This window comes from Coregonus lavaretus (genome assembly GCF_964263955.1).
Source record: "Coregonus lavaretus genome assembly, chromosome: 4".
In the NCBI taxonomy this organism is placed as follows: domain Eukaryota; kingdom Metazoa; phylum Chordata; class Actinopteri; order Salmoniformes; family Salmonidae; genus Coregonus; species Coregonus lavaretus.
This window is the reverse complement of record NC_139991.1, coordinates 58,925,721-58,940,720: the sequence shown is the minus strand read 5'-3', so window position 1 is coordinate 58,940,720 and position 15,000 is coordinate 58,925,721. Positions and strand designations below refer to the sequence as shown.

The 15,000-nt window shown below is 43.9% G+C and overlaps 1 protein-coding gene across 3 annotated transcripts in view; it reads right to left on the bottom strand.

Moving 5' to 3' along the window:
• The window catches only part of LOC311128394 (high affinity cAMP-specific and IBMX-insensitive 3',5'-cyclic phosphodiesterase 8B-like), a gene marked incomplete at both ends in the record, with an annotated part of 57,322 nt that overhangs the window by 37,139 nt on the left and 5,183 nt on the right, over positions 1 to 15,000 (bottom strand). For 2 of the 3 annotated variants that reach the window (XM_084160513.1, XM_084160515.1), the window contains 4 exons: positions 4,065 to 4,122; positions 4,349 to 4,408; positions 8,527 to 8,717; positions 13,499 to 13,555. In XM_084160513.1, the coding sequence (XP_084016639.1) occupies positions 4,065 to 4,122; positions 4,349 to 4,408; positions 8,527 to 8,717; positions 13,499 to 13,555 (366 nt within the window). The remainder of the gene's footprint in view (positions 1 to 4,064; positions 4,123 to 4,348; positions 4,409 to 8,526; positions 8,718 to 13,498; positions 13,556 to 15,000) is intronic. The other variant, XM_084160514.1, reaches the window with a different exon arrangement.

Sequence of the window (15,000 nt, the reverse complement as noted above, 5' to 3'; positions counted from 1 at the left end):
TACAATAGAATAAAGTGACAGTAGGGAGGCTATATATACAGGGGGGTACCGTTGCATAGTCAGTGTGCGGGGGCACCGGCTAGTTGAGGTAGTTGAGGTAATATGTACATGTGGGTAGAGTTAAAGTGACTATGCATAAATACTTAACAGAGTAGCAGCAGCGTAAAAAGGATGGGGTGGGGGGGCAGTGCAAATAGTCCGGGTAGCCATGATTAGCTGTTCAGGAGTCTTATGGCTTGGGGGTAGAAGCTGTTGAGAAGTCTTTTGGACCTAGACTTGGCACTCCGGTACCGCTTGCCGTGCGGTAGCAGAGAGAACAGTCTATGACTAGGGTGACTGGAGTCTTTGACAATTTTGAGGGCCTTCCTCTGACACCGCCTGGTATAGAGGTCCTGGATGGCAGGGAGCTTTGCCCCAGTGATGTACTGGGCCGTACGCACTACCCTCTGTAGTGCCTTGCGGTCAGAGGCCAAGCAGTTGCCATACCAGGCGGTGATGCAACCAGTCAGGATGCTCTCGATGGTGCAGCTGTAGAATTTTTTGAGGATCTGAGGACCCATGCCAAATCTTTTTAGTCTCCTGAGGGGGAATAGGCTTTGTCGTGCCCTCTTCACGACTGTCTTGGTGTGTTTGGACCATGATAGTTCGTTGGTGATGTGGACACCAAGGAACTTGAAGCTCTCAACCTGTTCCACTACAGCCCCGTCGATGAGATGGGGGCGTGCTCAGTCCTCTTTTTTTCCTGTAGTCCACAATCATCTCCTTTGTCTTGGTCACGTTGAGGGAGAGGTTGTTGTCCTGGCACCACACGGCCAGATCTCTGACCTCCTCCCTATAGGCTGTCTCATCGTTGTCGGTGATCAGGCCTACCACTGTTGTGTCGTCGGCAAACTTAATGATGGTGTTGGAGTCGTGCCTGGCCATGCAGTCATGGGTGAACAGAGAGTACAGGAGGGACTGAGCACGCACCCCTGAGGGGCCCCCGTGTTGAGGATCAGTGTGGCAGATGTGTTGTTACCTACCCTTACCACCTGGGGGCGGCCCGTCAGGAAGTCCAGGATCCAGTTGCAGAGGGAGGTGTTTAGTCCCAGGATCCTTAGCTTAGTGATGAGCTTTGAGGGCACTATGGTGTTGAATGCTGAGCTGTAGTCAATGAATAGCATTCTCACGTAGGTGTTCCTCTTGTCCAGGTGGGAAGGGCAGTGTGGAGTGCGATAGAGATTGCATCATCTGTGGATCTGTTGGGGCGGTATGCAAATTGGAGTGGGTCTAGGGTTTCTGGGATTATGCTGTTGATGTGAGCCATGACCAGTCTTTCAAAGCACTTCATGGCTACAGACGTCAGTGCCACGGGTCGGTAGTCATTTAGGCAGGTTATCTTAGAGTTCTTGGGCACGGGGACTATGGTGGTCTGCTTGAAACATGTTGGTATTACAGACTCAGTCAGGGACATGTTGAAAATGTCAGTGAAGACACTTGCCAGTTGGTCAACACATGCTCGGAGTACACGTCCTGGTAATCCGTCTGGCCCCTGCGGCCTTGTGAATGTTGACCTGCTTAAAAGTCTTACTCACATCGGCTACGGAGAGCGTGATCACATAGTCGTCCGGAACAGCTGGTGCTCTCATGCATGCTTCAGTGTTGCTTGCCTCGAAGCGAGCATAGAAGTGGTTTAGCTCGTCTGGTAGGCTTGTGTCACTGGCAGCTCGCGGCTGTGCTTCCCTTTGTAGTCTGTAATAGTTTTCAAGCCCTGCCACATCCGAACGAGCGTCAGAGCCAGTGTAGTATGATTCAATCTTAGACCTGTATTGACTCTTTGCCTGTTTGATGGTTCGTCGGAGGTCATAGCGGGATTTCTTATAAGCGTCCGGGTTAGAGTCCCGTTCCTTGAAAGCGGCAGCTCTACCCTTTAGCTCAGTGCGGATGTTTCCTGTAATCCATGGCTTCTGGTTGGGGTATGTACGTACGGTCACTGTGGGGACGACATCATCGATGCACTTATTGATGAAGCCAGTGACTGATGTGGTGTACTCCTCAATGCTGTCTGAAGAATCCCGGAACATGTTCCAGTCTGTGCTAGCAAAACAGTCCTGTAGCTTAGCATCTGCGTCATCTGACCACTTTTTTATTAGCCGAATCACTGGTGCTTCCTGCTTCAGTTTTTGCTTATAAGCAGGAATCAGGAGGATAGAGTTATGGTCAGATTTGCCAAATGGAGGGCGAGGGAGAGCTTTGTATGCGTCTCTGTGTGTGGAGTAAAGGTGGTCTAGAGTTTTTTCCCCTCTGGTTGCACATTTAACATGCTGGTAGAAATGAGGTAGAACGGATTTAAGTTTCCCTGCATTAAAGTCCCCTGCTACTAGGAGCGCTGCATCTGGATGAGCGTTTTCCTGTTGATTAATGGCCTTGTACAACTCATTCAGTGCAATCTTAATGCCAGCATTGGTTTGTGGTGGTAAATAGACAGCTATGAAAAGTATAGATGAAAACTCTCTTGGTAAATAGTGTGGTCTACAGCTTATCATAAGATACTCTACCTCAGGCGAGCAAAACCTTGAGACTTCCTTAGTATTTGATTTTGTGCACCAGCTGTTGTTTACAAAAATACAGAGACCGCCACCCCTCGTCTTACCCGAGTCTGCCGTTCTGTCCTGCCGATGTAGCGTATAGCCTGCTAGCTGAATGTTGTCATTGTTGTCATTCAGCCACGACTCCGTGAAACATAAGATATTACAGTTTTTAATGTCCCGTTGGTAGGATAACCGTAATCTTAAATCATTTGCGACTAAGCTTTAACTTCCTGACTGATGTCTTGAGATGTTGCTTCAATATATCCACATAATCTTCCTTCCTCATGATGCCATCTATTTTGTGGAGTGCACCAGTCCCTCTTGCAGCAAAGCACCCCCACAGCATGATGCTGCCACCCCCATGCTTCACGGTTGGGATGGTGTTCTTCGGCTTGCAAGCACCCCCTTTTTCCTCCAAACATAACAATTGTCATTATGGCCAAACAGTTCTATTTTTGTTTCATCAGACCAGAGGACATTTCTCCAAAAAGTACGATCTTTGTCCCCATGTGCAGTTGCAAACTGTAGTCTGGCTTTTTTATGGCGGTTTTGGAGCAGTGGTTTCTTCCTTGCTGAGCGGCCTTTCAGGTTATGTCGATATAGGACTCATTTTACTGTGGATATAGATACTTTTGTACCTGTTTCCTCCAGCATCTTCACAAGGTCGTTTGCTGTTGTTCTGTGATTGATTTGCACTTTTCGCACCAAAGTACGTTAATCTCTAGGAGACAGAACGCGTCTCCTTCCTGAGCGGTATGACGGCTGCGTGGTCCCATGGTGTTTGTTTGTGGTCCTCTGTAGCTCAGCTGGTAGAGCACGGCGCTTGTAACGCCAGGGTAGTGGGTTCGATCCCCGGGACCACCCATACACAACAAAATGTATGCAGGCATGACTGTAAGTCGCTTTGGATAAAAGCGTCTGCTAAATGGCATACTATACTATACTACTACTATAACGTGGTACCTTCAGGCGTTTGGAAATTGCTCCCAAGGATGAACCAGACTTGTGGAGGTCTACAGTTATTTTTTCTGAGGTCTTGGCTGATTTCTCTTAATTTTCCCATGATGTCAAGCAAAGAGGCACTGAGTTTGAAGGTAGGCCTTGAAATACATCCACAGGTACACCTCCAATTGAGTCAAATTATTTCAATTAGCCTATCAGAAGCTTCTAAAGCCATGACATCATTTTCTGGAATTTTCCAAGCTGTTTAAAGGCACAGTCAACTTAGTGTATGTAAACTTCTGACCCACTGGAATTGTGATACAGTGAATTATAAGTGAAATAATCTGTCTGCAAACAATTGTTGGAAAAATTACTTGTGTCATGCACAAAGTAGATGTCCTAACCGACTTGCCAAAATTATAGTTTGTTAACAAGACATTTGTGGAGTGGTTGAAAAACTAGTTTTAATGACTCCAACCTAAGTGTATGTAAACTTCCGAGTTCAACTGTATAAGGAGAAAGAAGGGAATATATAAGGAGAAGAGTACATACTCTGCTGAATCCAGCGCAGAGGAGAGGAAGAACAGACGGCTCTTCCTGATCTGAAGGCCTATAGAGAGAGAAGAGCATAAACAGCACACACTATGACATTATCATCATCAGCCCACATAAGATATACACTATATATTATTATCAGCGCGGAAACATATCTCATTATGTTGTGTTTGTTTACTGTTGTTTGGTGATTGTGTATGTAACTTGAGTTGTGAGTTGCGGGGAAAAAATCCCCTTGAAGGGCAAATAAACGTCATCAATCAATTACGATGTATACTTACGTCTGTGGCACGATGGCCAGAATGACTGTGTGTTCTGAGGGCTTTGTGGCACGGATCAACCTGGATCAACAACACAATAGAAAAACACATCACAATGTGATAAAAAAGAAGCATTCAAAATCCCGCAGGTGGTGAGAACAGCATTATCAAATACAGTGCCTTCAGAAAGTATTCACACTTTTTCCACATTTTGTTGTGTTACAAAGTGGGATTAAAATGGATTTAGTTGTAATTTATTGTCAACGATCTACACAAAATACTCTGTAATGTCAAAGTGGAAGAAAACTTTTTTTAAACATTTGTGGAAAATAAAACACTAATATATCTTGATTAGATATGTATTTAACCCCCAGAGTCTTCGGCTGCGATTACAGCTGTGAGTCTTTCTGGGTAAGTCTCTAAGAGCTTTACACATCTGGATTGTACAATACTTGCCCATTATTCTTTAAAAAATTGTCTAATTGGTTGTTGATCATTGCTAGACAGCCATTTTCAAGTCTTGCCATAGATTTCCAAGCTGATTTAAGTCAAAACTGTAACTAGGTCACTCAGGAACATTCAATGTCATCTTGGTAAGCAACTCCAGTGTATATTTTGCCTTGTGTTTTAGGTAATTGATCTGGTGAAAGGTGAATTCAAATCAAATCAAATTGTATATGTCACATGCGGCGAATACAACAGGTGTAGACCTTACCGTGAAATGCTTACTTACAAGACCTTAACCAACAATGCAGTTCAAGAAATAGAGTTAAGAAAATATTTACTAAATAAAATAAAGTAAAAAATAAAATAAAAAGTTACACAATAGAATAACAATAACAATAACGAGGCTATATACAGGGGGTACAGGTACCGAGTCAATGTGTGGGGGTACAGGTTAGTCGAGGTAATTTGTACATATAGGTAGGGGTAAAGTGACTATGCATAGATAATAAACAGTGAGTAGCAGCAGTGTAAAAACAAGGGGGGGGGGGGGGGGGGGGGGTCAATGTAAATAGTCCGGGTGGCCATTTGAAAATATGAAGAGTGGTACTCAGTGATGTGTTGTGTTGGATTTGTCACAAACATAGTGCTTCGTATTCAGGACAAAAAGTTCATTTCTCTGCCACATATTTTGCAGTATTACTTTAGTGCCTTATTGAAAACAGGATGCCTTTATTCTGTTTTTATTCTGTACAGGCTTCCTTCTTTTCACTCTGTCATTTATGTTAGTATTGTGGATTAAATACAATGTTTTTGATCCATCCTTTGTTATCTCCTATCACAGCCATTAAACTCTGTAACTGTTTCAAAATCACCATTGGCCTCATGATGAAATCCCTGAGTGGTTTCCTTCCTCTCCGGCAACTGAGTTAGGAAGGGCGCCTGTATCTTTGTAGTGACTGGTTGTATTGATACACCATCCAAAGTGTAATTAATAACTGCAGCATGCTCAAAGGGCTGTTCAATGTCTGTTTTGTTTTTACTCATCTACCAATAAGTGCCCTTTGCAAAACATTGGAAAACCTCCCTGATTTTTGTGGTTGAATCTGTGCTTGAAATTCACTGCTCGGACCTGAGGGACCTTACAGATAATTGTATGTGTATGTGTGGGGTACAAAGATTAGGTAGTCATTTAAAAATCATGTTAAACACTATTATTGCACACAGAGTGAGTCCATGTAAATTATTACGTGCCATAACAAAAGGGTTGAATACTTATTGACTCAAGACATTTTAGCTTTTCATTTTTAATGAATTTGTAAACATTTCTAAAAACATATTTCCACTTTGACATTATGGTGTATTGTGTGTAGATCAGTGACACAAAATCTCAGGTTGTAACAAAACAAAATGTGGAAAAAGTAAAGGGGTGTGAATACTTTCTGAAGGCACGCTATATGTTTTTGACCACATATGAGGCCTTTAAGTGCTGTTGTGCTTTACCTTAAAAACTCCCTAGCTCATGAGGCAGGTTTGAGAGTAGTAAGTGTGATTGAGTTTGACTTGATAGTTTCATTTGACACACACACACAACATGAGAGGTGGCTTTCGAATGAGTGCCAGTCTAAACATGTGGGCAGTGGAGGAGTGATGTCATTGGCATATGAGAGGAGAGAACATTTCTCTACTTTACACAGGCTCACCATGGACGCACTGTACTGGAGAGAGATGGGAGGGAGGGAGGGAGAGAGGGGGGGGGGGGAGAGAGAGACGGGAGGGAGGGAGGGAGAGGGAGAGAGAGAGAGAGAGAGAGAGAGAGAGAGAGAGAGAGAGAGAGAGAGAGAGAGAGAGAGAGAGAGAGAGGGGGGGGGGAGATCGAGAGAAAGACTGAAAGAAGGAGAGAAGGAAGGAGAGAGAGGGGAAAAGATTGAGAGATTTATGATTTATGATTTGATTTATGATTTTTATTAGGATCCCCATTAGCCCGATGCCAATGGCGACAGCTAGTCTTCCTGGGGTCCGACGCATAACGAAAAATACATTACAGGCAAAAATACTTTTCAATTTACATTCATTTAAAACATAGACATTACAGACTTATATATTCACTGAGTATACAAAACATGAACACCGGCTCTTTTCATGACATAGACTGACCAGGTGAATCCAGGTGAAATCTATGATCCCTTATTGATGTCACTTGTTAAATCCACTTCAACCAGTGTAGATGAAGGGGAGGAGACAGGTTAAAGAAGGATGTTTAAGTCTTGAGACAACTGAGACAGATTGTGTATGTGCGCCATTCAGAGGGTGAATGGGCAAAACAAAAGATGTAAGTGCCTTTGAACGGGGTATGGTAGTAGGTGCCAGGCGCACCGGTTTGTGTCAAGAACTGCAGCGCTGCTGGGTTTTTCACGCTCAACAGTTTCCTGTGTGTATCAAGAATGGTCCTCAATCCAAAGGACACAACTGTGGGAAGCATTGGAGTCAACATGGGCCAGCATTCCTGTGGAACGCTTTCGACACCTTGTAGAGTCCATGCCCCGACAAATTGAGGCTGTTCTGAGGGGAAAAGGGGGGGGGGGGGGGGGGCAAGTAAATATTAGGTAGATTTATAAAGGTGTGCATAAAAAAACATATTAACAAATAAAGACACACAAATGTACATCCGAGACAGAGAGGGAGAGAAGGAAGGAGACAGAGAGGGAGAGAGGGAGACAGAAGGAGGAGAGACAGGGAGGAAAAGATGAATATGAGTGACAGCAAAAGCCTCATGGGACAGGAGAGAGAGAGAGAGAGAGAGAGAGAGAGAGAGAGAGAGAGAGAGAGAGAGAGAGAGAGAGAGAGAGAGAGAGAGAGACAGACAGAGACTTGTGATGGGTCTTTATTGAGCAGAGAGAAAGCCACTGTCTCTCTCTCTCTGCTTCTGGGAAAATATTACCATGCATGACCAATAACTCATAAATCACTAGATACTATATGAAGAACTATATGATGGTCTGGCCACATGATATATACTGGGTGGGATTGTTAGGACAGTTTAAGCTTTGTGTGTATCTAAGTAGAATACCAGGGAGAGGGTCTGCTGCAGGCGCCAAGGTTATAGTAGGCTAGTAAGTGGCTGGTACACAAGAGTAAAAGTAGAAATGCCTGTAGAAACTGTACCTAGACACATATGTATCAACACTAGCAGGTAACTAGAGAAGCCAAAAATCATGTGGAACTTGAATGAAAAAAACTGCCCACTAATGTTACACTCTTAGAAAAAAGGGTTTCAAAAGGTTTCTTTGGCTGTCCCAACAGGAGAACCCTTTTTGGTTCCAGGTAGAACCCTTTTTGGTTCCACGTAGAACTATTTTGGGTTCCATGTAGAACCCTTCGGATGGGTTCTAAAAACAAGTCATGGGTTCCCCGACACACACACACACAGTGTGTGATGTGGATAGTAGCGTCTGACTACTACAGACGTCTCCCTAACCTACAAATAGAGAAGTGACTGATTGGAAAGTGGAATAAGTTAAGTAACTCAATTTGTTCTTATAAGTAGGGAAACTAGCTAGGCCAGTTGAGTTGATTAAGCATTAAATTGCTAATATTGAGCCGGAATCTCACATACATCTAACAGTTAGACCTGAACTGGCATGATCAATTTAGTGGAATCATTTTTGTCCAGGAATGTCTTGGATGTCAGAGTAACTGTGTGGCAGTTTGTATTACCATAATATCAGACAGACTGACAGACAGTTTGCGCTCACCGGCAGACAGCCTCTGCCTCAAAGTATCGTGAGTGGCGTCCGTCGATGACCACGATCTCATGGTTCTTGTCCAGGAAACACTCAACAGCGGACTCTGGCGTTCGGGCGATGTTACACCTGAAACTCGCCCGGTCACACGCCCACCAGAAGGCATCGCTCTGACCATCCTCCTTCGCAAACACCAGCAGGACCTTGGACGAGAGAGAGAGAGAGAGAGAGAGAGAGAGAGAGAGAGAGAGAGAGAGAGAGAGAGAGAGAGAGAGAGAGAGAGAGAGAGAGAGAGAGAGGGAGAGAGAGAGAGAGAGAGGGAGAGGGAGAGAGCGGATGGTGTGAAATACCTCTTACCTGACAAAGGCAGCTTGCTGACAAAACATTGCTGATTATACAAACATGAAGCTAGGACCGGTAGACTAATAAGCTTATCAGTGCTTGTTAAGTGCTGATATATGGTACAGCACTTAACAGTTCAACGACACAGCTTCACACCACTTTCCCAGGAATCTCCTCGTCCAATGAAAGCCTGCTATTGTTCCTTAATAACAGTAACCAGGAGCCAGGTAGATGATAGTTAATGATGATTGATGAGCGCTGTATTTCACACCAACAGGTGTCTGGCCTGTACTATATACACCAACCTGTTGGTCTTCATCCTGTATGGAAGCTTTACTTATACTTGAGTCCGTTAGAAGAGCAGTAAGAGACAAGAGAGAAGAATGGATGGACTTGTTTACACAGCCCACTAGACAACTAGCACAGAGAGAGAGGGGGAGAGATATATCAAGAGAAACAGAGACAGGAAGGGCAAGAAGAGAGGAGAAGGGATTGAAGGGAGCCGTCTCGCCAGTCATGCACTGCTGCTGACAGGACAGACTGGCAGGGGCTTGAAGAAAAGAAGGGAGCAGAGGATGGTGGAGACGAAAGGAAGAAAAATAAGTTGGCATTGGTAGGAGGCTGTGAAAGGTCTACACCCTTTGATCCCGACCTTGGCTGCGGAACCATGGTGCTGCTCTGTGTAACCATGGAGCTGCAGTGTGAAATTCCACACACACACACACACCGACCCGCTGCCGACCCGCCCTGCACCCGCACATGAGCCAGACAGGGGGCGCCACATGTACGCACTGCTCTGTGTGTATTGCACGCTTGGCAACACAGGCACGTACAGTATGTAACATACCTGATCACACTGCCTCCAAAGCGGATGTGGTTCAAGATTACCTTTATCATCCAAGTGCTAAGTAGTGTGTATGCACAATCACATAATATTGTGGTTTACATATAATAATATATGCCATTTAGCAGACGTTTTTATCCTAAGCGATTTAGAGTCATGCATGCATACATTTTACGTATGGATATTCCCAGGAATCGAACCTACTATTCTGGTGTTGCAAGCAGTATGCACTACCAACTAAGCTACAGAGGACACACTGTTACACACTGTTACCCTCAGGGCAGGACAGGCAGAGAGATGGGCCTCTACCACTGACTGCTCTACCACGCTGACTCAGCTAATCACAGTTCAGAGGTTAAGCCTCCATCTCTGCACACCCTTGGCCAGACAGAAAGATAGAGGTATGAACATATGGAATGGACAGACAGACAGGAGGCTGAGGCTCCTGGAGAGAGAGAGAGAGAGAGAGAGAGAGAGAGAGAGAGAGAGAGAGAGAGAGAGAGAGAGAGAGAGAGGTAGGCAACATCTAGCTGACTGGCTTTATTTTCCTACTGTAGCGATCTGGCTCAAATTAAGATCCTACATCTGTATACAGACCTACTATGTCTCCTTCATCTCCTTTCCAAGTCATCAATCTGATGGATCGATCAATGGATCATTCCTAGTAGGCATAGTTTACTCCTCACCTCCAAAACACAATGTAAATGCTTTTCCTGTGTTTCCAAGTGGTGGCTGTGTTTCTCGATATGGTTTCTTAAGTTCCCAGTCCAAAGTAAGAGTACTACTGCAGGGGTTCCCAAAAGTTTTGGCCCGCGATTCGATTTTGATTTTTAAAAATGTGCGGCCCCACCATGTAAAAAAGTGATGTAATCAAAGGCCAATGTTTACTTCTTTAATTGGAGCTATGACAGTCTATTACAAATCAGTCTGACAGTACTTTTGACAGTATTCAATCTGAAAGTATGGTTTGAAGTAACTGAAATGCATCAGAAAGGTATCGGGAAGTTCAGAAGATCATCAGGCAATAATTTTGTATGATCTTCTGTGTAGAAAATAATATCATATTATATTAATGATGTTATTTTCCCCCTCTGATTTAGTGCCTGGTCCTGTCCACTCTGTTCTAATGAGTCTTGGACATCGTAGAGGGAAACAGAAGACATATACGTGTTCCTGAGAGTCTTATTTATTTAAAAAAAATGAACACTGAAAATCTGGTGTTTCTATGTCGAACGGTTTTATTATATTTCAGTCTTCTGTGATGTATATAAAGTGTAGTATTGAGATGCAAACTCAAAATACATTTCAACTCTATATCTGACATGGTACAGGTGTCTTCTTTTTTAAATCCCATAACTTTGTGTGAGGTGTAGGCTATACTTTTGTTTCAAAGTAGATTTGTTTAAGACTACCAAGAATCACTCTGTGTGACCCTGATTTAGCCCACTGCAGTAAAAGGTTAAACTATTCAAAAGATAGAGACACATTTGTAGGAAGAAAACAGAAACCGCTCTGTTTATTACAACCGCATCTAGCGGCTATTGGAGTTTACTGACGTAACCGTGGTTCTATGAACCAAGCGCAATTATTGTAATTTTTTTCAGAGTTTCTCTCGTGATCCCATTTTCAAATCACGACCCCTAGTTTGGGAAACGCTGGGCTACTGTCTTATACAGCATATAGTCAACTACAGTACACCCTCTGAGCCCTCTGGTAAATCTTTCTCTGATTGAGGCGAAATACTGTGACAGTGTGCAGAAATGAAGGAGCCAGAGAGAAGTACATTTGTTGCTACAGAGTCTTTCCAGGGCTCAGAGGGAATGATAAATGTCAGGAGGAAACTTTTAGCATGTAACTCTCTCTTCCAGACCATTTTATCTTTCTCTTTTCATCGCTCTGTTCTCTCTCTTTTTATTTCTGTTCTAGTGGGAGGGAGGTAAAAAGGGAGGGGGGAGTAAAGTAGAGTGTGTGACTGTGTGTGTGTGTGTGTGTCTGTGTGTGTGCTCCCTTGCGTGTGTCTGTGTTTGTGCGTGACTTTGTGTGCTCCACTGCTTTAGGAGAGTAGTTTGATGTTTTTATGGAGCGTGTGTTGAGGGCTGTATGGGGCCTCCTACAGAGGTTCTTACACAGCCTGATAAAGAAGAATGGACGAGGGCTGGATATGAGGTTTGAATGAGGGCTGTAGTGATGGATGAGGTTTGGATTAGGTTTTATTTGGCACAATAAAGAGGAATGGATGCGGGGTAGAGCATTTCAGTATGTATTTTCTTTCAAATACTTTGAGTGTTTGATTAAGCTGGCCAGATGATGGGCGAGGTTTGCACTTTTGGGACTATTCCATTGCTCAATCAAGTGCAATGACAGAGAAGTTAAAAGACAGAGACCTAGATGTCTAGATGCACTGTTCCACAACAAACAGAGCACACCCCTGACCTTGAGTAACTAACTCTCCCTTTTCCTTAGTTACACAACATTGTAAGGGGGTTAAGGATGTGGTTGGAGCTAATCTGGCCTTCTAAAAGGCTCACACTGCCTTAATCCCAATCCACAGGACACACATGCCCCAACCACATCCTTAACCCCAGCTAGCAGCTGGTCACTAGAGCTAAAACCTGTCTCAGCTCTCTACACAAGGCCTGGAAACTATAACCTTCACCCACACACTTCTATTGGGTTCAAAGTGTTATATAAATGCGCTGTCCTTATGCCATGTTGTGTCATGTGGTGTGTCCTTGCTAAACCATGTTAAAACATCATGCAATGATAGATCACATCCCATTCAGATACAGCTAAATCACACCCCATTCAGATACAGCTAAATCCCATCCCATTCAAATATAGCTAAATCACACCCCATTCCCATACAGCTAAATCACATCCCATTCAGATACAGCTAAATCACATCCCATTCAGATACAGCTAAATCACATCCCATAGAGATACAGACACAGTCACATTCTATATAGATAGAGATACCCCAATGGGCACAGACGACAATTCAACATCTATTTCACACGTTGATTCAACTAGTGTGTGCCCAGTAGGACATGTTTACAGACCTGGCTTCAAATACATGTATTTGATTATGTGTTATTTAAATGCTTATTATTTTTACAAATAATGTGGTCCGAATCAACTACTTCTATTGGAAGTATTTGAAAGTATTTTCAAATAATTTCCTATAAATAGCCTACTATTTCAAAGTATTTTCAAATACTTATTTCAAAACTATATTCAAATACCTGAGCTAAATGCATAGGAGTGTATTTGAGTCAGTGTGTTTGAGTATTTTCAAATACATGCCAATACTTTCCAAGTGTATTTCTAAATACATTCCAATATTCAACTACTTGTGTTTTCATATAAAAAATACTTACTTACTACGAAATGTATGTGAAAGTAACATTATTTGAACCCAGGTCTGTTTATTTTATGCATTTGTTTTATTCTGGGATTATGAACACTAACAATGACTGGTTGTAAGCAGCTCTGGGCAACAGCATGCCAAATGACTGAAATTAAAATGTACAGGCCCCAAAGGTCATTATAGCGAATGACTCTGATTAGGCTTTCTAATCACATCCTGTTCTGTGCCAATCAAAATAGCCACCACTCCAATGCCTCTAGTAGCTTGAAGAAGAGAGAAACTGCCCACGACGGGCTCTACCCCTGAACATGTAACTTCACTGAATGCATAACAAAATACAGCAGACTCCTGACAATTGACAGACAGTGGCCACTAAACTGGAGCATGCCGTTATCAGGAGAAATACAGAAGAATGTTGAGTGCAGTTTTACCTGAATAGGTTCTTGGGTCAGTCTCATAGGTCCTATACATTCTTCTGTGGCTGATACCTGGAACACAACCAGAGAGAGAGAGAGAGAGAGAGAATGAGTTGCTCAAACAAAACAACAAAACAATGAATACCAAGAGTAAACAAAGAAGAGGGCGGGAGTAAAAACTGAAATGTAGAAAACAGAGAAACAGAGCACGGCTTACCATTTTACCCTCTCCTTCGAGCACCATACATGCCTTGCACTTCTCTCTTGCTATCGCTTTTCCTCCTCTCTCTATCTCTTTCTCTCTCTCTCTCTCTGATGATCTCAACCAGTTAATACTCCATAGGTAAGTCCATAGGCAGGTTTTCCTCAGTAAAAGACAAAAGCTCCACACTCCCGCGAAAACCTTCTTTAGCTTACTGAACCCTATTACTGTATCACCTAGCAGGAAGGATTTCTGGCTACTGAACTGTTGACTAACGGAGAGGCTTAGGACATTCCACACACACACACAGACACAGACACACACACACACACACGCACACACACACAAAGTATTAGTGACGCAGCAAGAGCAGGTCCATTACAAGCCTATTTACAGAGTATTAAGGGCTGTACTGGCTGGATACAGACAGACAGCTGTATGTGAGTAATGCCTTGTGGAGGAGCAGTACTGACACGGTTGATAGACTGTAGCTAACGCAGCTTCAAAAATGACATGTACAGTACATCACATCACAGGCAATGACATCTCACACCAATACCTCACCCAATATGATCAAGTGGACAAGTCTCCACATATGCAGTATGTCAAAATGACCCATATCTGTCTCAGTGCCTCTTTGGACATCAGTCATTATCTGCTTATGTCATCATCATCACAGCTCAATGACTCACTAACTGTGTGTTAATTGTCCCTCTTGGCCCCCCTTACAGAGTTGAGTGAGGCCAGCTCTGGTTTGCTGTGGTCACATCAGATGGATGAGGGGTTGTTTGTGTTTGTTGGACGTTAGTTAGGATCTGTTGTATGGCCAATGTTGTATGGTGATTAGTGCCAACAATGAGCTCATTGTCCCTGTGCTCCTGTCCCTGTGCCCTGTCCCTGTCCCTGTGCCCTGTCCCTGTCCCTGTCCCTGTCCCTGTCTCTGTCCCTGTCCCTGTCCCTGTCCCTGTCTCTGTCCCTGTCCCTGTCCCTGTCCCTGTCCCTGTCTCTGTCTCTGTCTCTGTCTCTGTCCCTGTCCCTGTCTCTGTTCCTGTCCCTGTCTCTGTCTGTCTCTGTCCCTGTCTCTGTCTCTGTCCCTGTCCCTGTCCCTGTCTCTGTCTCTGTCTCTGTCTCTGTCCCTGTCCCTGTCTCTGTTCCTGTCCCTGTCTCTGTCTGTCTCTGTCTCTGTCTCTGTCCCTGTCTCTGTCTCTGTCTCTGTCCCTGTCTCTGTTCCTGTCCCTGTCTCTGTCTGTCCCTGTCCCTGTCCCTGTCTCTGTCTCTGTGCCTCCTCTGGCGGCTGAACCATGTGGGTGTAGGA